This window comes from Lutjanus erythropterus, chromosome 10, assembly GCF_056507025.1.
Source record: "Lutjanus erythropterus isolate fLutEry1 chromosome 10, fLutEry1.hap2, whole genome shotgun sequence".
NCBI classification, from domain to species: domain Eukaryota; kingdom Metazoa; phylum Chordata; class Actinopteri; order Lutjaniformes; family Lutjanidae; genus Lutjanus; species Lutjanus erythropterus.
Genome location: NC_139326.1, coordinates 25,999,630 through 26,023,650, shown reverse-complemented (window position 1 = coordinate 26,023,650; position 24,021 = coordinate 25,999,630). Strand labels below are relative to the sequence as shown.

The 24,021-nt window shown below is 38.4% G+C and overlaps 2 protein-coding genes across 3 annotated transcripts in view; one reads left to right on the top strand and one right to left on the bottom strand.

The window, feature by feature from the left end:
• Positions 1-6,458, top strand: part of unc5ca (unc-5 netrin receptor Ca) — a 258,799-nt gene extending 252,341 nt beyond the window's left edge. For both annotated transcript variants that reach the window (XM_084728798.1, XM_084728797.1), the window contains 2 exons: positions 2,374-2,552; positions 5,098-6,458. In XM_084728798.1, the coding sequence (XP_084584924.1) occupies positions 2,374-2,552; positions 5,098-5,260 (342 nt within the window). In that variant the 3' untranslated portion in view covers positions 5,261-6,458. The remainder of the gene's footprint in view (positions 1-2,373; positions 2,553-5,097) is intronic.
• A 7,508-nt stretch (positions 6,459-13,966) lies between these two features.
• Positions 13,967-24,021, bottom strand: part of bmpr1ba (bone morphogenetic protein receptor, type IBa) — a 95,829-nt gene continuing 85,774 nt past the window's right edge. Inside the window, exons 4-13 of the mRNA XM_084728794.1 lie at positions 23,558-23,720; positions 23,219-23,324; positions 22,240-22,342; positions 20,469-20,565; positions 20,163-20,301; positions 19,097-19,289; positions 17,665-17,962; positions 16,271-16,446; positions 15,991-16,121; positions 13,967-14,917 (exon numbers count right to left, since the gene is read on the bottom strand). Of these exons, the coding sequence (XP_084584920.1) occupies positions 14,792-14,917; positions 15,991-16,121; positions 16,271-16,446; positions 17,665-17,962; positions 19,097-19,289; positions 20,163-20,301; positions 20,469-20,565; positions 22,240-22,342; positions 23,219-23,324; positions 23,558-23,720 (1,532 nt within the window). The 3' untranslated portion in view covers positions 13,967-14,791. The remainder of the gene's footprint in view (positions 14,918-15,990; positions 16,122-16,270; positions 16,447-17,664; positions 17,963-19,096; positions 19,290-20,162; positions 20,302-20,468; positions 20,566-22,239; positions 22,343-23,218; positions 23,325-23,557; positions 23,721-24,021) is intronic.

Sequence of the window (24,021 nt, the reverse complement as noted above, 5' to 3'; positions counted from 1 at the left end):
TATCCGCAGTAGGGCACAAGGGTGCACATCTTCCTCCAACCCAAAGCTGACAGTGCTGTTTATAAATGGAAATAATTAGCCTTTCAGACTTTTGACCTGAAAACCAGCCGGTACTGAATTCAAATATCGCCTATAACTGTGATTACCAGGTACATTTCCCATCATCGAGTTTAATGGGGTCAGACAACTTTGTGAACAGACAGTCATTTATCAGTTCATTCTCATTCACCGTCTGTAAGTGAAGAGTTAAAGGAGTTGTGATGATTCGCCGTGGTGTTTTCTTTTCTCATAGTTATTAAACTGTCAGCGGTACAGAAATACACGCACTGAAATGTCCCATCCTGCATTTCTCCTGCTCGTCCCATTTCATTATGCCTTCTGCCAAACAAAAACAAAACAATCAGCCTTTAAGGGGGGTAACAAGCACACAGTAAATTAGCACTTCTTTTTGGGTACTAACAGTTTTTTTTCTTTCACAACATTAAATATTTTGTCAAGAGATCAGTTGTAATCCGTTCTAAATAGGCCACACCTACTCCTACAAAAATAATTACTATGATCGCATGGGATGTTTGGCAAGTATGGTAATTAGAGCCGAACAGCTAAAGCTATATTCACTGAGTCTCTTTGTGTATGCATTAAATAAAATGCTGTAGACCCCCTACCAGCCCGTAGTGTCCTGAACAATGGGAAGCAAAGCAGGTTTGAAGCATTTAGTATTTCAACAGAGAAACAGAGATGTCCCTTTGCATCAATCATTCAATCTCCAGCAGCAGAGAGCTTTCTGTTGTAAATTGGGGCTAAGTAGACGCAGTAAATAGTAATCATTCACATCAACAGTGGCAGTTGTTGTTTCCCTCTGCCAAGCCACATTCATTAGACTGCTGCCTCCTTTCAGCCCAGGAGTGGCAGATTAATGGGATGAAGGTTTAGAAAGAGACAGAGATCGACAGCGAGAGGAGAGAGACGGAGAGCTTGGAAGCAGATCTTTGTGTTTGTTTCACTCTTGTATTAATTAGGAGACATATCAGTAATTGGTCACACCGAGGCAGGCAGCAGAGAGATGAGCAGAGTGTTTGCCAGAAGGACCAAGATAGTGATACATCTGAGGTAGAAATATGATGGGTTTCACTTTGCTAATGTTGCCACATGGATGCACATTATGGTTACCATTTTACTTTTAAGCCTTACTAATATATTGTTCCCAGATCCATCCCTTTTCTCCTCCGTCTTTACTGCAGACATTTTATTGTGCCTTGGCTTAATTTGTCCATAAATTTAACTAGGGATGCATGACATATTATCAGCCAATACACACTGTGTAACTCAAACTGGGTTGAGGCAACTGATCTTAAAATGTACTTTTATTTCTCCATCACTACCTTATTTTCATCATACTTTAGAAAAAGGGCAGACATATACATTAGTTGGCCATGCATTTTACACAAACTCAGCGACTCTTCTGTCACTTTGAACTGGTCATTGATGCCCCTGGTGAAGATGGTTTGCTCTGTATTGTCGTTTTGTCTGTGCTTTTGTCAAATGCCACAGACTACGCAGTGAAAACTGTGGCTTTGTCATGTTACTTATCATAAGTGTCATTTGATTATTTGCTAATCTGCTCTGCCACTGTGTTTGCCACTCAAGAAATATTGTTTTTAATATATTTGTGTTTTTATTTCAATTATATTTAGCTGAATGGTAGTTCAATAATTCAATAAAAGATGTTATTATGTTTTGGACATCATATTATGTCAGAGGGAGGGCGGTCCATAAACATCCCCTGGGCTGGCAGTTTATGTTATTATGATAATTAAATTATAGCTAATAAGCAAAGCTGATAATACAAAACCATATTGCTTTCATTGACTTAACAAGTAGCCTTTGCACACTCCAATACACTAGGTGACGGTATGTACCTTTAAAGCTGGTTTGCGATCTGCCAGTAAACACAGAGAAGAAGGAATGGCTGCTTAGTCTTCAGGTGAAACTTTCACAGGCTTTCAGTTCTATAAAAGCCTTTGATTTGTAGTGAGTAATACATTGACATGTATGATTTGACAGTATGTCAGAGTATTTCTTAGACAAAATGCTCTGTAAAAGGATGTTTGACAAGAGTCTGAACTGTTCTTGGTTTTGTTGTAATAGGGATGTCAGTTAGATTTGGTTCAGTCAGAGCTGTGAAATATTTAATCATCCAACTTTACTCACTGCATCTGAGCCTTTCTTACCCTCAGGTGTGCATGAATTACATGTATCTGTATTGGACATGAGAAGTGGGCAATTATTTGCAATCGATGTTAGCTGGGAAAAAAAATCCATATCATGCATCAAATCAATCAAATATTGACCAGTTTTTTTCTGTGTTTTAAGGAGGTCCAGTGCATAGACACGTCCCTGATGGACCCTGCCAGTAACATCACAACCTTAGTGGGGCCCAACGCTTTCCGCATTCCTTTATCCATCAGACAGAAGCTGTGTGGCAGTCTAGACGCACCACAGACCAGAGGCAACGACTGGAGGATGTTGGCCCACAAACTCAACCTTGACAGGTGACACACACACACACACACACATTTTATTTGATTATTTTATTTTATTTTTGAAAAGGGACAATGTACATTAATCAACATTCAAACAAATGTAAATCCACCTGAGTTAGCTGAAGGCTGGTTTCCCTCAGCAGTCCCTTTGCCTGATTGTTGTTTATCATTTGTTCCCTGTATGCTGCCCTGAGGCATTTTGCTTGGTTTGGAACATCTTTTAAGGCAGAAAAACAACTCTTCTCAAATAGGATGGCAGCTCATCAAGGTGGCCTGTCTCACTTCTTCAGCAACAGAGGAAAAACTTCTGTGAATTCAGATGTGACTTGAGTCCTGGCAGACCAAATCAGATGGTGCAGATCAACTGATATGAATGAGTCTTATTCTTACTCTTATATTATAATGTGTTGTATTGTATTATATGATATCCTTAGGACTGAAAGATACAATCACAGATACAAATAGCAAAGAGACATAGTTTTATTGCCAACTCATCATATATATGATGATATATATGGTCTTTTCCTAGTTTCTGAAGGTGTGGTCATCTGCAAATATCTGCAATTTATTGTTAAAGAGACCAACCACAAATCCTACAACAATTAATGTGTTTTCTTGTGCGACACCTAACCATATGCTGGCTCCCTAAACTGGCACTCGCTCATCAAAAGTTTGAGAACCTTTGCAGCATCTATACTCTCAAGTGCCCAACGAATCTGGTGACTCAATTTCAGCACATTTCATTATTTTGAACCTGCAGTCCCTGCAGAGTTTGAATAAAATACAGCACTGCTGGACTCCCATGTACCTAAATAATAAATTGTCTATTTGCATCTGACTCACAGGTAGCATCCTTAGTATCTCTATCCCCACATCTATGTGTGACGCGATGATTCAGTCCGGAGGTTCATTTACCGGAAGCTACCGGAGCAGAAGCAGATATTGAGAGGATAATTGGGCACAAGTGCACCTTGTTGTCCCAACAGGCAGCCAGCTCATCATGTAGTTTGTTCATGTGGGCTCTGAATATTCCTGATTTGTTGGTGAAAAATGGACAGTGAGCCAAATTGCTGTTTGCTTCCACATTTTCCACTAAAAGCCACTCTTCAAAAGGAGCATGAAAAAATGTTCTAACAAGGAAATACTACCTTTTATCCTCTTTGCTCCTGTAGCTGCCAAGTCATGTCTGTTTGACTTCAAAGTATGACTCACGCTCTGCCGTCACAGCCATCTCTCCTCATATAACTTTCATACTCATGTATATAACAGTGAAACCAGAGCTGTGCAAAGACAAACAAATAATATAGCTGTTAATGTTTTGATCTTTTGTGCTGGGACACAGACAAAGGAGAACAGCAGGATCCCCTTTATCACATACTGCAGACAGATAGAGGCTCGGGCAGAAAGTGAGAACGAAAGTAATGAAAATAGCTTATTAGATCTTTCGAGTGAGAAAAAATATCTAAAAAAGAGGAGAAAGTGCAGGAGCAGAGACAGTTAGAGAGAAGCAGTGTAGTGTGTTTAAACAGTACCAGAGTGTGCCAACAGTACAATCACAGGATTTACAGAGGAACAGAAAGTCTCATTTTTATCCCCATGGGACTCAAATCTGATGGCTTTTCCACTAAAGCAGCATTGGGATCTTTGTCACAGATGGCTCAGCATCAGACTTTTCCTCTGCAACCATTGTGCACTTGACTCTCGACAGCTTTAGTACTATCAAAACTCCTCTCCCTGTGGACTTGTTGGCACATTTCTGTGCACTAACGCAATTTCTAAAATAATTTATTTTTCTTATTTAAAAGAGAACTGAACATGCATACAGGGAGCTTTTCTAAAAGAGGAATAATTTCATTTAGTCTTTTGTCTCATTATGTTTGATATCTGGAATTCAGGACTTAATCGAGGTTTCTTATAGGTAGTTTTTGTATTGTCAGATATCAGCTCCTTTCAGTACATTTAAAGAAGATTTTAGGTAGAGAACAGTCGTGCCAAATGAGATAATTTATCGTTCTTCACATTTTTTGTACCATGTTGTAAAATGTTTTCTATTTTCATTTGTATCCTATGGGCTTAAAATGGATATAAATCGGAAGGATTTTTAAAAATTATTGTCAAGTATTAATGTGATAATTCTCTCTGGTGTTTGAGATTTGGCTCCTGTTTGATTGGTTTTTGCAGCCTGTGGCTTTAGTATAATGATGTTGTTTGATATAAAAGCAGAGTACAACATGTCGCAGAAAACCACACCCACTGGAGGGGGAAACGGTCAGCGCCACAATATGCAGCCAAGGGCTAAAACGCTAATAAATCATTTTATTTCAAGTTATATTAATAAGATTGCCTGTATAGCTCAGTGTCACTCACCGTGCTTTTCTTGGAGAGATCCCACTGAAGTACCAGAAGTGAAATACTCTGATAATTACTATTTGATAACTATTTTAACGAATCACCAGGTAAGATCATCATTTAACCTAACAAAGATCATAACCAGTGGATCTTTAAACACATTTCTGCTGTGAAATATTGACCATATGTTTCGTCTTTTTTCCAGGTACCTGAACTACTTTGCCACCAAGTCCAGTCCGACGGGTGTGATCCTGGATCTCTGGGAGGCCCAGCACTTCCCAGACGGAGACCTAAATGAACTGGCCGCTGTGCTGGAAGAGATGGGTCGCCATGACAGTAACTTCGCCTCCATGACAACAGAACACTGACGAAGCAACACGGTTACCATGACAATTGCAGAACTCTGGAGACGATTATACATGAATTCTCTACGGTTGATACTGCAGCGAGGGCAACGAACAAATTAGATGCGAAAATTTGTCGCCATGGTGATTGTGCACCGGTTAAATACCAGGGTAATCATGCCGATGTGGTAACAGGCAGAACAAGAAGCGCACGAGCTTGTGCTGGAACTATGTGTGTATCTTTGTGTGTTTATTTGCGCAACGTTGCAGTGTCGTTTGTGACCGACGGAGAGATAACCCGACCTAAAACACAAACTATCAGGAACAAACAAAACATACACACGCCTAAAAAAAAAGACCTTGTCTAGTGTAACACTAGTTGTTCTCTCGCTGTTACTTTATACTGAACAAAGAGAAGCAAAGCAAAGAAAAAAGACAGAGGTTCTGACCTTGAAAACCTCTATAGCAATGGAACAGAATCATAAAGGGAGAGAAGCCTAAACTGATTACAAAAGAGTGGGAGAGGGTGCAGTGAGGAAAAAAACAGAGAGTGACTTAGAGACAAGACTCTTTAGTAAGACAAGAGTAAACAGAGAGAAAAGCTAAACTGATTACAGAAGGGAGGGAGTGAGGGAGGATGTAAACATAAAATAATGGAAGAAGCCGCAGGTGATCATCTGTAAGAGCAGGATGGAAAACAGGTAATGAGAGAGGGGAGGTGAAGACGGGATCCCACTCTTCTCTTTGTGAGCCTTGGCTGTACGTGTTTGCCAGTACAGTTTGTTGTCTTTATATCGTTTCCTAGGGAACGCTCTATGTATTCTGCTGTCCATATGTGTGGATCATTTCCTGCTAACAGAATTTGCTACACGGTGACTGTCAATCACGGATCCTGACCAGGAACAACCCCCAGACGACGGGTTTCCCTTTTCGTTTAAACTTGTGTTGGTTATGGATCGAGTTTGTGGCTTTCCTCCAAAACGCATGAAGATGTTAAATCATCCAGGTCACATGAAATCTAGAAGTACTAAGTCAAGGGCAACAAGGGCTGGGTATCATTTAAAAAATTACAATAGCAGCACCAATATCAGTACCTTTAAATTGCTACTGACAGCAATAGACAGGATACCTGCAGGGTCTTAAAAGTATTTAAAAACAGTTGAATTTAAAAATCTCAAAAAAGGCCTTAGAAGTATTGAATCTCATTAACAAGGGCCTTAATTTTTTTCTTGCCCTTTCGTTGGCTTGTATAAAAACTGTAACATCATAGAGACTATATATTTGTTTCCAGAGAGATTATTATTATTGATTTTATGCAGTATCTTTGCTGTTATATTCAATTTCTGAGTTTATTCTTTTTTTAAAGTAATATGTTTTTCAAAAACAATTATTCAGTAACGAAGGAGAACCCATAAGTTGCAGCAGAATCCAAACTATAAGCTGGTAATGTCTGTTCCAAGCAATATGGATGTGGGTATGATAATTAAATGTTTTACTAAATTCAAGTACTTTATGAATAATTATTTTGTAGGGCTTAAAATCCATACTGATTTTCCATTCTATCTTTATTTCTGCAGGTATGGCCATCACGTTGGCAGTAAATTTCATTCTAAGTGGTATTAAAAAGGTCTTAAAAAGTCATATTTCACTTGATTTAATTTGATTTAACCCTGGGGACACCCTGAATAGAGTACTTCATTTGAAACCTTTTTTTTCCCCACCTCATTCAATACTCATCATGTGAATGGAAGCATTTCTGAAAATAATCCTAGTGCATTTTTTGCATTTATTATGCTGAACTGCTCCGAAAAATACAGTGCACTCAATGTCACCACACCACAGACTGTATAGGTTGTAGCTGCTGTGGTATTTGTGGTGATCGACTGCAAGCAAAAACATTCAAACAGTCATTTTTTTCTAATTTGTGATACATAAAGGATAGAATGCAGATCATCAGACTAGAGAAGTTTCAACACTACTTGAAAGGTATTGCGTACCGATACACAGCCCTAAAGGCAGCTGACTGTCTGACTGTCACTGTCCATTTGCTCTGAACTAGTGCTTCTAATTTTCTCAAAGAAGCTGATACAAAGATGATTACACTCCTCATGGATGCAAGTAAAAACTTATTTTGTGTTTGCTGTGGTGGCAGACTTGTGAAATTGTCTGTTTTGAGGTATTTTAGGATTGCACTTATGATAAACAGATAAATGAGACAATATGTGGACTGTCAGCTATTCATTCTCATGCATAGTATACTACAGTACAGTATACTAATATGTTTGTTTTTAAAAAAGCCAGCATTTATTTCTAATTTCTAATTGAATATATTTCTGTTCAGGAAAACAACTTTTTCTTAAGCAAACAGCAAAAACATTTCTGCACTTATTGGAGGTTCACCACAAGCTGCTTGAAGCATTGAAACAATGAAGTGTTAACATGCTCTCTGCAGTAATTCTGCCATCAAGGAGTTGTTTGGTTTGTTTGGTGGAGAAGTCCAGACATGGCCGCCACATTTTGGTTAACCACAGCCTCGGATCCAGGAGTGTCTCTGATAGACTGCTGGGGGTTGTTTCTGGACAGGGTCCAACTCAGAGAAAAGGGACAAGAAGCAAAAAGGGATGAACTAGAAGTGTGTTTTTAAATACAGTAATATACAAAGTACCATAGTATTATGTGATAGTGAATTAAATACAGCTGAGATCATTCATTACCGCTAAATGTACCCAATATACAGATTTTATCAATCATATTTTCATTTACTAAAATATATAGCCTACAAATATATATATAAACAGTATATATATATATATATATATTTCTTTCATATTTTCTGTGTCCCAGCATCATCACAGGATGTCATTTGTGTTATCTGCCATCAGGCCACATGTGATTTCATTTGTGATCACCAGTACGACTTTGCTGGTCACTAGCACCATCCAGTGGCTTCTGAAGAATAACAGCATTTACGTTTTTTTGATCGTCTGAAACATGTAAATACATGATTATCATGTTCATTCTAATGACCTTATATTAGCATAATACTTTTGTTCAGTGGTCATTCTTGTGTTATTTACATTGACATGTTTTATTTTCCATTTTAATGTTTATTTTAGGGGGCGGGATAAAATCTGTAACATATCAGTGACAGTTAGTTGCCCTTTACCTGACAATGTTCTGTCTGCAGCTAACATTCCAACTCATGGTGTTATTTGTTGAAAAAAAAAATCACGATTTAGTGCTAAAAATAAAGACACCAACTTAAAGGGGCTTATGTAAAATGACGTGTAATATATTTATGTTTTGCAGAAGAACAGTGTGCACCAAGGCTGGCTTTTAAAATGTATGCATTGACTCAGGTCGCAAAGGTGCAACTTCAACACGCCAGCTTTGAGGAAAGAAAAACAGCCTTATTTTTAGTGGCTTTTTGGTTAGTTGTCAGATGCCCCTGGAGACAAGAACTCTATTCACCATGTAAAGGACAACAGGAACACTCAGTTCATGTAAAATATTCACAAAGTGGAGATATTTCTGCTCTGAACTATGGAGAGACGCCATATGAAACTGAATATGTAGAGGAGATACGAAGGAGGATACTGTAGCGAAAATCAAGTAGGCTGACAAACAAAGGCTGAGTTAACACTGGTACAAAAGGTCAGATTTTTACCTCCTCATGACAGATTTCATCTTGTGGTTGCCCACGCAGGAGGAAACCTTGAGACATCGATTTTTTCACATTGATTTTTCCATCTTTGTTCAGTCAGTCAGATATATGGCAGTTAAAAATCCGACCTCTCGTATCAATGTAAAACCAGGTGTAGTGGACACGGAGGCCTCAAAGTGATGTATGTTTTAATTTTGGACAGCTGTAGAAAAGGTGTGTGGTGAAATGACAGAGTGGATGTTTTGTATGTTTTCAAATGTAACTGCTGATGTCAGATGTGAGGAAATCAAAGGGAAGAGTTGTTGTAAAATTTTGAGGACAAAAGCCTAAAAACATCAAGTCATCAATTCAGTTTGTTTCAGAACAAAAGATGAACCCAAAGGTCATGACGATGTCTCTTTCATATGTGATCATCAACATTTCTTATTCAAAATGCAGAATATCAAATGAAACTTTAACTGGTGGAGTGTGTGCAAGGAAACAATTGGGTTAGAAATGTAAGTTACCAGTTAAAAATCTGCCATGTTCTGAGTCTACAGTTTACCAGCAGGACAGACTGTTTGTTAATGCAGTAGACTGAAAAAGGGAGTTTTCATACGAGGAGAGCAAACGCAGGCCTCCAGAAGGTGATCCTTCGTCATGTGAAAATGAAGAAAGTAGTGTTAAGATATCAAAGTATGTAAAAAATATTTTCTATCCACAGTATGTACAGTTGTGTACTGTCAGCTATATTTGGCAAATTTGAGAATATAAAAAAAGAGCAGTACAGTTAGATACTAGTTTGTATGTTTCAAGTTTTTTTTTTTAATTTAAGTTTCTTTCCTTTTTTGTAAAAGCAGTGTCTACTATGCAAACTTGGCATTGGTTATCATGATAGAAGTCTATAACTAGAGCTGTGCTTGTAAGTGCATTTTTATTTTACTATCAGGGGTGATTTGATTTGAATAGTGCGGGGTAGTGTTGGTCCATTTTAGCTAATTCTGGCACGCTTCATGAATCTTGCTCAATCTTGCTGAATGCTCGCCTCTCTATCTCCTCTAATTGTTTTCTGTACAAAGTGTAAGAAAGAATTTTTAAGACAATTAATAAATTATATTTATAAGCAACGCTGAAAATGTGTGCTGCGTATAGTGTTTTTCAATTCTACAGACTTGTTTCAGCAAATAGCTGGCTGTTTTCCTCTGATGTCAGGGCGGGAATGTCAACTGCCCCACTGCTGTGTTTCCAGTTGTGAGAAAATAGAGAATCCAAGAAATTGTTATCATTTCACTGCTTCTTGATTGATCAGCAACTGAAAACACAATGGTGACAATCCAGACAGAAATCGGCAGATATGGTGGCAGAGGAGTACACACATCCTGTACAGTTACATGTGTAAAAAAAAGACTCTGGTAAAGACAGAAGTACTGATTCTTCTTCTTGACTCGAGTAAAAGTGAAAAACTACAGGCTCTGAAATGCGCTCAAAGTATATAAATAAATGTAGCCCTCTGTAGGACATTTCTGTGCAAACCTAACTGAACCACAGCTTTTTTCCATGGTCGAGTCTCCCTCTCTCTCCCTCTCTCTCTTGTTAGGTCTTTTTGATCTTGTTACATCTTTTATGTTGTTTCGTGTCGCTACGAGTTTTATGTGTTGTTACATCTGTTTGTGTTGTTGTCTTTTACGTAATTTTCATTCTGTTACATTTTTTCATCATATTAGTCGTTTTTTGACATTTTTGTATTCTTAGATCTTTTATGTCGTTTTGGTCGCTACATCTTCTACATTGTTTTTGACTTGTAACGTCATTTTTGTCTTGTTGTGTCTTTGCATTTATCTTGTGTTGTTATGAATTTTATGTAATTTTCTTTTTGGGTTTTTTTTGTTATTTTTCACATCATTTTATGCTTATGCTTTTTGTACATCTTTAACGTCGGTTTTGTCTCGTTATGTGTTGTTCATTGTTTTCATCTTGTTATGTCTGTTGTGTATGATATGCACTGATGGATATACCAAGGACTTTTTATGTGTTACTGTCCCATCCATTTAGGTTGGTGTTGGTGTTGATGTTGGTAAAGCAGTGTGTAGTGACACAAAATAAAAATAATCAATAATTCCCCTCAAGTGCATTAAAACTAAAGTAATAAGTCTGTTTTGAAATTGTAAGCAGTAGAAGGTACAGATATTCATTTTAAAATGTAGGAAGTAAAAGTAAAAATTTGTCAGAAAAATAATTACTCAAGTAAGGTCCAGGCACCTGAAAACATTACAATACACTAACAAAGTATTTGTACTTAGTTACTTCCCATCTCTGGAAATCAGGCCTTATTTCAAGCTAAAATAACATATTTGATGACCCATTAGCTACTGTGAGACGACAGCTAACGTTAGCATTCAGCCACTTCCAAGCTAATGTTACCCGCATCATTACTGTCACACAAAAGTCACACTACTTCAGTGCTTGTAACTTTTGTGTTGGATGTGTTGTACGAAGCACGACACAGAAATTTGTATTCCAGTGAACATAATGTCACTTAGCGTTATTGAGTGAACCAAAACATTTCTGAGGTCGTGTGAAGGGACAACATGACAATAATTTTAGCATACAATGCAAGCTTAATTATATCCAATGTGCTTTACTTTCCAGGCTTAGCATTAAATAAATGTGCCAAAGGTTTGCACCAATATTTCAGAATTTATTTACATCTGTCCTATCATATTGTTTCATTCCATCAGCTGGTTAAGTTAGTCAGGAGGTGACTGAATGCTAATGTTAGCTACAGTAGCGAAATGGGTTATCAAATATGTAATTTTATCTTGAAGTATGGTCTGACTTCCGTCCACATTTTCACTATCCATTGTTTCTCAGTTGCTAATCAGTCTGGAAATGATGAAATGATAACAATTTGTCAGATTCTATATGATTTGCACTCTGAAACACAGCAGTATGACATCTGAGCTTCCTACCCTGAGCAATATGTCAGACAAAAATGGCTACCATGTGAATATGGTGAATTACAGCTACTGTACTGTCAGGGGGAATGGTCAGAAAAATGCAATTTGTAGACCATGAATATATAGATTTGGTTTACAATACTTTGATTTTATACCTTTTTTTCTGTGAAATTCATATTTACAGTCTCAAGAACAGACTCAATAAGTATATAAAGTACCCTGAAGGGGAGGAAATTGAAACAGAAAATCCTTGTGGTGTCACTGTTTAACATGCTGTGCGCTCAGCAGCACCGGTGGGTTGTAATGAGGCATGCCATTTTTTTTTAACAAAGAAAATATGGAGAGCATGCCTTAACAGTAAGAAGCATTGCCAAGTGACTTGTTAGTATGCACCACGTTCAGCCACCACAAACTGTGCACCAGCCATGTGGATGAGTGAAACACTTTATTTGGGGAATGTTCAACCTTTTTTACTGAATAAAAACACCACTTTCTCTCACAGACAACTACAGTAGATACAGATTAAATAAGGCACAACACCCAGAAAGAAAGAAAGGGCATTTAAAACACAACAAATCTGCCACACCTTCAACAGTGACAGAGCATCCAATTATTTTACTTGGCAGTGACCCTCTAGAAATGCCTCGTTGGCCTGAGGAGAAGTTTTATCAAGGGCTTTACAAATGGACTAAAAGAGCACAAAATGAATGGATTAGTGCCATTTGAGGGGAATCTGGACTGGCACTGCTGCGATGGCGGCCCACTGTGGAAATGCTAACAGTCTGCTGACAGTGATGATGAAAGGTGTTCAGATTTACCTCAAGAACCATTTCATACTGAGGCAGTGAGGCTGTTTAAGCTTCCTAATACTTGACTGCTACTGTGTGAGAATTTGAATTAGTGGAGAAACTCGCCTAAAAGAAGCCAGATGATGATTTTTTTTTTAATGACTAAGCTGTCATTTCATTTTGGTTTGACAGCTGCGAATAGTTTATTATGATGAGACAGTTCAATGTGTGTTTTAAATTACATGTATGAGGAAGTCCGGTGGTCAGGGAGAAGTGACCTCATGATGTCCACAGGGTGATTCTGGTGGTGTAAGAGCTTGGGATGGCTGGGAATGTTTTCTAGGACCAGTCGGTTTTTTCAGCAGTTTGTCCAATGAGTGTTGATGGTAAATTTTGTCAATTGAAGCAATAAATTCCTCAGTTTGTGCTATACTGACCAAACAAGCTGAAGCTTCCTGCTCACAGAGCTGTCACGGCAGTACTGATGGTGGTTATTGTGAGTAACTTATTAACAAATATCTGATGAAACTGACAGGTATAAATGTTGCTGATGGAGTGGACAAAAACTAAGTAAGCAAGGAGATTTGAGTCCTAACGATAAAGGAAAATGTGGGCTCAGTATTTGGCATGCAACAGGTCACTGTTGCCCTTTTTATCTAATGTAACAGCTTATTAATAATTTATAGTCTTTACAACCTGTTACTAATCTAATTATAAACAATTTACGAATCACTTATAAGGGTAGTCTTCTTATTATTGCAGTATGCAAAGCATGCAGGTTGAAATTTTAAGATGGAGAGGCAACAAGCTCCAACTTTGTTTGACATTTGAAGTTGCACAAAGAATGGCATCACATCAAAATTTAGGACTTGTGACTTGCAAAACAATGACTTGGTCCCACCTCTGCTCACCACTGTGCCAAATCATTTTGCAGCATTAATAAAATAAAATTAAAAAAAAAATCACCTTTCACCTTGGTCAATATAGCACACACTGAGGAATTTATTGTTGTCTTCAGGCTACTGGTCCAGCTGTCTATAACTCACATATTCATGATCCATTATGGGACATGGTGCCTCCCTCCTAAGCTAACACAGGCACAATTCCACACTATTATAATAGATCACTACATCATCAAGCAGGAAGTCACCACCACAGTTAGAGTACAACGGGTCCTGATTGTCTTGGCAGACTTCCCTTCCTGTAATTGCTGCGGAGCACCTACGGATGGCACCGTTCTGCCTCAGTCGCTCTATTACTGTAATGCCCCCTCTTCTTACGCTCAGGTTTTATTTAGTGGAGGGCAATGAAACACAGAGGCATGTAGAGCCTCAATCCAGAATTTATTTGGACATATAAACTTTATTTTTCACATATAGTCTTAGAGAGTTTTGAGTTTTACATGGAAAATACGCTTTTGCAACTTTCAAATCCATTACAACTCAAAAATACAGGTATACCTTTTTTTCAGTGTCTACAAACATTACCAGCATAAACAAAACTTTTAAAGCCTCAAAATACACATTTTATTCTGTCACATAGTGTCAGTCAATGTAACCAGAAGCAGTCAATTTAAGAGTGACAAAATGTGTTCAATCCAATTACAACAGAAAGGCAGTAGTGGGGGTGAGAGTGTTTTTGAAAGGTGTCATGCTGCAAAAACAGATTGCCTTAAATCACATCCTTTCAGTTCTATTAGTCGGACCTTCATCTACAGGTAGGGTAGCTTTCACAGAAAGCGGTCATATAGTATTCCACTCGCTGGACAGTAGCTTGTTTGTGCATCTCTGCAGCTACAGTGCCAAGTCGAACGCAATCTCTTCCTCCAAGCCTTTGGAGCGCGTGAACAGGAACAGGAACACGGTTTGAAAGTCCTCATACTAGCTTCTCTTATGGACAGAACAGGGCCACACGGGTCCCGCTCGTTTTTGATGCATTTAGTTAACCACCGTAGTCCTGTAATACAGTTTTCAATGGGGACTCGGACTGCAGAATTCTGGGCGTCTGGACTCTGCATTTGTGATCCTTCGATCTCCGTGTGATGATCCTGCTTCCTTTCCCGCCTCCTTCCTCCAGGACAAAGGATTGTGCGGCCTGGACCAGAGCCAGTGTGATTGTTAATGCCCTTTTTGTGTGTGTGTGTAAACACACACCTGGCAGTGCTCGCTCACAGCTTGATGTCCTGCGATTCTGACATCTTGGCAAGTGTCTTTTTGACCCGTAGGGCTGTGAGGCGGCAGGCCGGGGTGTGGGCCCAGCATTCTGTCATCAGCTTCCCCATCTGTCTCAAACACTGTGGAGATACAGATCCATGTTAGTAGGGTCATTAATTTATGTGTGTGTTTGTGCGAGCATATGTACAGAGTCCCAGAGAGAGAAGTGAGAAAAAAACAACTCTAAGTTGTTTTCTCTCCTGTGCTTAAGAGCGATTGAAAAAAGGCTTTGCCGGCTGCAAAACTGTTAGGTAACCCTATAGTTGAAGGGGTGAGCATAAGACTTTCATGAACATGTGGGAGTCTTCATGAATGTTCATGACTGTTGTCAGCAAGTTTCATTCTGTCACTAATGTCATTTTTAATGCAAAGTTGACATTGTTTCAGAAGTTGTTGTTATGACAACTTGACATTTTCAAATGTTTAACCTTTAGCTTTTTAGTCAACTTTAGCATGTTCATGACAGGTGTCTTGACATGGTTATGACAGCGTAATAACAGTCTTATGCACACCCATTTAAATAAAGTGTTATCACAAATAGCTCACAACAAGGTCTGTGGATTAGCTTGAGTAACCGGGTCATGATTTCTTGAAAGAGACACTGCTTTTACATACATGGCATAAATGCGTGACAGTTTTATGCACACCCCTTCAAATAAAGGGTTACCAATTGTTACCAATTGTTTTTGTAATACAACTTTCAGCCACAAGAGGCTGAAGTGCACCACTACCCCATGTAGTGGGATGTAGTGTAGTCTAAATAGAACTAGAAGCATTCATGTTTCCTTAGTTTTAATATCTCCTTGCACTCTAAAAACAAGGCACACACAGTATTAAGTATTATGTGTTAGCAAGTAACATTACTGTTGTGCTTTTCTTTGACTAGAAATGTACTTTAATTAATCTGCCATAAATATTAAAATGATCCTGGCAATTTTTTAACCTGCCCAAACTGTTTTCCCAACAATTTCACATGCTTTAAAAAATTATTTTAAACTTTAATTAGGGAACTTTAAAATATTATCCTGGCAAAACCTTTTTCTTTACCTGTTCTCAAGTCAGAAACACAGGAGAGAAAACACTTTAGACCAGACTTAGAGAATGGATGAGTTGAATTTCTTTTTTCATTTCTATATTTCTAGATATATTTTACCTCATCACTGGTCCATCGATTAGGAAAGGATGGTCGTAGTCTCTTGATACAGACCACCTCTCTCATGTCTTCATATGAAGGGTCTGTAGGAACTAACTCATGGTATGGCAACTGGTACTCTTCAAGGATCCCTACAAGACATACATGACAAATGAAACACCTTCTGTTCATGTCTTCTTTGCTAAATTCTGTCAGACTAGATCCCAAACAATTTTCAAAAAAGGGAAATTTGAGGCAGATGTTTGAGTCAAAAATATTAATGCAGTGAAAGTATATTTACCTCCTGAGACACAACGCCGAGCTATCTCCCAGAGAATGAGTCCAAAGCTGTACATGTCGGCCATGATGTACGACTGAAAATGACTTCTGTTCAAAGTCTCATCCAGAACCTCTGGAGGCATGTAGCGCTTTGTACCCACTTTAGTGTTGGGAGGGATGTCGACCTCATTGGTGTCACTGCAGAGTCAAGACATTAAAGTAACTATTTTAAATTAAAGATGAAGTAGCCACACGCATTACTGAATCCTTTGAAATAATCTTTGATTTATGGACATTTTCGACACTCTACCAGAGAGTAGTTCACCCCAGAATCAAAAATACTTCTTTTACTTGCACCACTATTCATCCATCTAGGTAGTTTTAGTGTGAGTTGCAGAGTTTTGGATGTCTGTAGATGTCTGCCTTGAATATAATGGAACTAGATGGCACTTTTGAAGTGTCAAAAAATTAGTTTTGAAAAACTCAACAACAATGTCTCTTTCCAGAAATCATGACCCGGTTACTCAAGATAATCCACAGACCTTGTCGTGACCAGTTTCACTTTATTTAAAGTGGTGTGCATAAGACTGTTATTACACCATCATAACATGTCATGACACCTGTCACAAACATGCTAAAGTTGGCTAAAAAGCCAAAGGCTAAACATTCGATAAAGTTTGATAATGTCAAGTTTTAAATGACAAAGGCCACATTATCAACTTTGCATTAAATTACATAATTGACTAAATGACACTTAATGACAACAAACATTTCTAAAGATATTTGTATGACAGTGTAATGGCAGTCTTATGCTCACCCTTTAAATAAAATGTTGCACTGTTTTCTTTCTACCAAACTATAGCACCAACTGTATCTCCAGACAGAAGGAGGTGTGCATCTACTCATTGACGAGAGGCTCGTGCTCATGACAGTGAAGGATGTAAACACTGATAGTGACCTCCACACCTGTGTAGTGATGTCAGCACCACTGAGTTAGCTGGTGTGGCGATACAATTAACAGGTGTATTTCAACAGAAAGAAAGTAATTCCTACATGAAGCTGGTAACAAGAAGGTCTATGGATTATTTTGAGTAATCGGGTCATGATTTCCAGACAGAGACATAGCTGTAAAGTTTTTCATACCTATTTTTTTGTGTTTTCGGCACCACAAGTCCACTGCCATCTATTTCCACTATAACTGAGAGAAGGCAGACATCGTTACGCACGATATCTCCAAAACTTGACAACTCACCCAAAACTATCAAGATGGATAAACAGCACTAGAAGGAAAGAGAAACATATTTTTGACTTTGGGGTGAACTGTGCCTTTTACATTCAGCAAAACCTGGATTCACATCAAGAATTAAAGAGGAATATTTTATCAAATATGGCAACAGATGTTTGTGACAGACTCACCTGATAAACTTGACTGCCAGTCCTAAGTCGGCTATACAACAGGTCCCATTTCTTTTCACCAGTATGTTCTTACTCTTCAGGTCCCTGTGAGCGATGGCAGGTTTGCCCTGGGTGCCAAAGATCTCTGTGTGGAGGTGACAAAGGCCCGACACAGAGGAGTAGGCCAGTCGCAGCATGGCTTTATTGTCTAGAGTGGTTGATTTGAGGTAGTCATACAAAGAGCCATTTTCATGATAGTCGGTGATTAGGTAGAGCTGAGTCCAGGAGCCGGTTCCTTTAATATCAGCAGCTATAAAACCTGTTAATGGAGCGGGCAGAGAATGAAGGGAGTTAAGAACTAGTCAGATTTTATTGTAGCTTTAGTGCTAATAATTAATAGACATTATCTAAACCTAATTCTCTCTTCACTGTAAACCTTATTGTTCTGCTTGTGTGTTTTGAAACTTGAAAGACGAATCAGTTTGGTTCCACCACAACAATAGAGCAGAACAGACCAGCTTTGTTTTTCAGATTAATATCGTTTTTTTCCTAAATCTGTTTTGAGCATGCATGCTGTCCTGAAAGGATATTTTTCTTCTTTGTTGTGAGTTCATTCACTATTTCTTGGGGGAAATTAGTTTAGAAGTTTAAATTATGCTAAATCAGTATAAATAGCTTTAATGTTTAACTTTCTGAACTATTTCGGAAGCTGTACTGTAGCATCGATTCACCTCATTTGAGATATTAATCTTGACTATGACAGATCCTAGTGCCCACTTTAAAACAAAACCTAGTATCGACTGTGGAAGGCAGCATTATGCACTGCAGCGTCTGTCTTCTAGTTTACTGGCGAGTGATCTTTTGCCCCGCTACTTAATTACTATGCATCTTGTGGTGTTTAATTATGCAAGCTTTGGTTTGCAGTCTGTTGTTGTCTACTTTATAATTTGTTGTAGTGTTTGGTCTCTGGGCTTTAATTGATCTGTTTCAGCACTGCAGCACAGTTACAAAAGAATGGACACAGTTAAACCCCAGCAATGGTGTGTTTTTATTGTCAGTTTTTTAAAGTTTTGCTATAAAACTCTTGCTATAAAACTCATCTATCATTAAAATCACCTATAAACAAATCAATTCATCCATATATCCATCCAAACCTGATTAATTGATCCATTAAACACTAATTGAGGATAGTTTCGTATTAGTGCCACTATATTAGGAAGACTTATTTATTTTCTGACCCTTGAAATCCCTGATAAGCACTTAATTGGAGTGAAGTACACAGAGTATACTTGGACTGATTGACTGAGAAAGAAAATTAGACTGACAGAAAGTTGCACGCCGACAAAATTTAGAAACCAAAACTACAAATATATAACAAGCGGAGGGCCAGATTGGAAGAAGTAACACCTGAGAGATAAGCAGAGACATGACCGAAGACAGAAACAAGCCTTACCCAGGATGTTCTCGTGTCTCATTAAGACGGTCTGGTAAATCTCAGTCTCTCTGCACCAACTGGCCTCGTCAGTGGTGAAGAAAACTTTAACAGCCACCTTCTCTCCTCTCCACCTGCCCATCCACACCTCTCCATACCTCCCCTTTCCTATCTGCTTCACCATTTGGATCTGCTTGGCTATTGTTCTCTGCACCTGAGAAGCAAAGATGAAAAAGGGTTGGGTTAGGGTTAATTTAATTAACCATTGGCTAATATATCATGTTATGTTTCAACACATTTAGCTCTTTATATTTTGGAATGCGAGCCCCAGATTACAGTTTCTCCCAATCATTTAAATACATTTTCTGAAACAACTGTTCAGCTTTTCAAAACTTGAAACACAAAACTGAAAAGAATTAATGGTCATAATTCCACAAATGTCTCGTAAAATGAAACGCTGCACTCAAAATGTTCTCAGAACTCATTCTTTCAACCAAAACCAACACACAGTCATGATATGAATATCACTTACAAAGAATCAATTCAAACACTGGTGTGATACATTTAAAAAACAACCATCAAAATACTGAATTTTGGGCTTTTTAGTCCATATTGGACAGAAAGCCAGAGAAAACACTAACCATGTTACATATTCAAATGTGTAAAATAGTGTGTGAAAGGTTTCCTTTTTGTCCTTTTTTTACAGAACAGTTTTTTAACTGTACTAAACTGCCTGGATGGATCGCAGACTTTTGGCATATTATAATATATCAGCGTATCAGCATAGGATACGGTGCACATTGTCTAGCCAATGAGCTCCAATTAGGCTTAGCTCTCAACCCAGCTTCCCAAATTCATACTGTAAACTTATAATTGATATTGCAACATCGTTAAAGTTTCTTTCCCAAGTAAATGCACACAAATGCATACTAAACTCTACAGTCTTATTGTTAGCATCAAATCCTCTCCCTATATATGAAAAAATATGATCAAATAGGATGTTATGGGCTCTAATGTGTGCATATATTGGATCTATGGAGCATATTTTTAATCTAACAGGTATTTAGCTGCAATATGGGTATCTCACCAAAAGAGGGAGCCCTGAGCCTGAGCCAGAGCTTTGTGACTGCTCTACCAGGTCCTTCAGAGATTCTCCAGGGGGAATGTAGGTCTCATCCTGCTCCAGACCAATACTGTACCTAGGACGAGACTCCTGACGCTTGTACCTGTAAAAACAGAGAATTATTCAGCATAGCACCTTAGAAAAGAAAACAAAAGTACCATAGGGAATACAAACTTAACAAACGTACTTTAATAGTATACACTGTGTGTTATAATCTAAAGGTCTGTGTAGGAAGAAGTGTAAATGAATCTGGATTTATGTGTGGTTTACCTGAAGTAGAAGAAGACAATAATGGCAGCCAGTATGATGCTGCACACAATGACTGAAATCAACAAGGCCATGTGGTGGAGCTTTCCATCTACGTAGACTGGAGAAGAGAAGAGGAAGAAGTGAGAGAACAGAAGTAAGGTAAGTTGGAATAGAAGAGACATGAGACAATGTCAGAAAAAGAAGATATAAAACAATTTGTACTTTTCTACACTTTTTGTCAATAATCAGTAATATTGTATTGCATGTACATTACATTTCTGTCAGACGGCCTTTTCCGAAACGCCAAATATTGCTCTCTCCTTGACTACCACTCCATGAGGAAAAACAGTAACATCACCTTGCAGGACATGGGGGTTGCTGGTCTACCGCTGCCTTGCTCATTTAGTTAGTGTTACTGTGTGACTTCTGTGATTTTAAAGGTTAGATCAGATTCACCAAAGTCACTCAGTAACATAACTAACTAACAGGTCGAGTCAGCAGTAGACCTGCAACTCCTGTGTTCTGCAATGTAAAATTACCCATGGAGTTTGGTTGGTTTGAAGTGATATTTGTCTCATATCATGAAAAGGCTGTCTGAAAATATTCTAAATATAGCACACACTTAAATTTAAAATCTATTTCATGTCCATACTGGCAAATTAATATTACTTCATCTCTTAATGAAATCTGCCAAACCAAATCTTGTAATGCAAGACTTATTGTCCTTTCTACACTTGAAGGTGGAGCATGAAGCAAGCTGGGTGGACTCCATGCTTACCAGGCTGCATAATGTTAACTTCATAATCCAATTAATTTATTAAACCTGCCCAAATCAACATTTTAAGGCACAAAATTCATTATTGGATTTTCGACTGTTTAAGGACCTGTGCAAACCCTGTTTGTCTGAAAAGTGGCTAAATGACATTTTGTTGTTGACCCCGCCCACAGCACTTCGTTGCTTTGCTTCTGTGCAGGTACTCCTCTCTGCTTCTCCAAATTGGGGGTGTGCCAACCAACATCTACTATAGTTCATGCACTGACTATCGATAGGGACCTCATACAACCCCACGTCAAATAATCTGAACTATCCCTGTAAGATGAAACCAAGACAAGAAAGAAATCTAATAACATTTCTGATATTCCTAACAGAAAAAAACGTGTGGGGAGGAATAGAGAAAACTCTACCAACAAATCAGTCATCCTTACAAGTCACTTGAAAGAACCGGTGTACAGTAAATCAAGTGCAAATCATATTTCACTCATCAATTTTTCATTTTGTTCTGGCACACACTCTTTTCCCTCAAGGCCCCAGTGAACAGCGAGAGGAAGCCCTCAGCCTAGTCGATGAATTCTCTTCCTGATCCCCTATGATAGAGTTTCAGATTGATGACTCTGCCCCCGGTGTCTGCTGTGGCTTGTGATTTCCCTGGGAATCTAGGCTTACTGTCTCGCAAATACACAGAAAGACTCTCACACTCGCACATGGAGTATAGTGTTGTACACAGTGGAGACCTCGGTATTCTCCTGACACCCGGCAGCTTTGGCGAGCCGCAGGACAGTTTGACAGTAACTCCCACTGTCTCCCCCACTTTAGCCGTCTTTGACTCTCTGACAATGTCATGATGTCTCTATCTCTGGATCCTTTGTGCTCTAACAACATCAGTCACAGTTCTTGGCCTTGTCTTTATCATTGTCACTGTCACCTGCCAACCGGAGAACAAGAGGTTCTTCCAAACCTTTCTTGGGCAAGAAAAAGTTGTGGAGGGATGAGAGCAGATAGATAAAAACTTACGAGGTGGCTTAAGCGGTGGCAGTGTAGGGTGCAGGTTTTTGTTACAGTAATCTTGGTCCGTACAGCACTCTAGTGATTTCCTCAGAAGTGAGTTCCCAGTGTCCTGGAAGATACAAAATAATCTCCTTGAGAATAAAAATCTCTCTTTCAAGAGTGTCCTGTCTTAGGCAGGCGGCAGACAATTACACAGTTGCACACATGGAACATTTGTACAACTAGCTGCTGTCAAGATATCTGGCTTTCACTGTATGATTATCATGGCTGAGGTTTTAAATGATTGAGAATCTATAGAGGACTTGAAAAAAATAAAAAAATAAAAATGCTATCAGTCAAATTCCTGTCTCTTTCTTTGCAAATGAAAAAATACTAGTAAGGGGAGGATAAACAAAAGATGCACAAAGCTTAACAATATGTCATATGTGTATTATTAAGATTATATCAGTTATTTAATGTTTTAAATATCACGGTTATCATCAGTACCATTATATTACAACATCCCTACATTCACCAAAAAGGATGTAAATCTGCAGGTAAGATGGAAGCAGACCAAGAATGGCTTTGTAAATAACAATAAGCCAATATTTAAGTGTATGTGTGGACAAAGCACACCATCCAACCTGAGCATGATAAAGAGCAATGGTAAAGTTTGTAATAAATCTCAGTGCTCCATCATAAACAGTATCCAGCATGTGAAAGCACTGTGAAGATGCATGCATAATACTTATGAGGCTAACAATATTTGAAAAAATATATGATAACTGCAGCTTTAAATTTGTCAAAAATAAGTGATATAAAGGGGCTCACAAATATATTTAGTAAGCATATAGTTGGCTCACAGTGGTCTGTTTTCTTCATTTGCCCTCTTGGGATTATTTCCATCAAAACTGATTTGTTGAAATCAAAATTTTGCAGAGATCCGATATAAAAGATGCAAAAGTGAGCATTTATGCGAACTGTTATGTTACAATCATTTACTCACCCTACACTGAAACACTGATCCAACCTGCCCCAGACAACCTGCCGTCTGGACCGGTATCCCTCCTTCCTCCTCCTCCTCCACCATGGTAAAACAGTAGCCATCCGTCCTGCAAAACAAGGTTTAATGACAATGAGTAAAGCGATCACTAACATAATGTTCTAAAAATCAAATCACCATCATCAACACTGTCTGTGAATGCATAATCATAGGTGCATGTACTGTTGTGTTGCCATTATTTCAGACTTCAGCTGAGATGTAATTTACATTGCATTTTCATTGTGTGAGTATATGTGTGAATGTCAGTGTTTGTGTGTGTTATATATCCATTTCTTACCATACCTGCATGTATTATTGGTTGAATCTTCTGGGCAGTGGTGATAACAGTGGCACCACAGTAGTCTTGGGGCGGACGACGTAGGAGCTGTGCTGCCACTAGTCTCCTTCCCGCTCTCCGCTGCCTCCTTATTGGATGCTTTTAGCAGCATACTGTCCAGTATATTGCCTATAAAACAGAGAAATGAGAAAGTAGGAGAAATTTAGTTGGGAGAGAGACAGAACACACATTCATGAATCATACACACAGCTAAGATCAGGGACTGCATTATTAATGCTATCAAATGTATGCTTAGAATAGGAAATATCTGCAAAATAAAAATATGTATGCAAGTACAATATTTGCAGTAGCATAGCCAGACATAGGGGTTTCGATATCTGTGAAGCTTACAGAGTAAAAAAAAACCAAAACAGTTATATTAAAGGACCAGTGTGTAGGATTTAGTGGCATCTAGCAGACAACTTGCAGA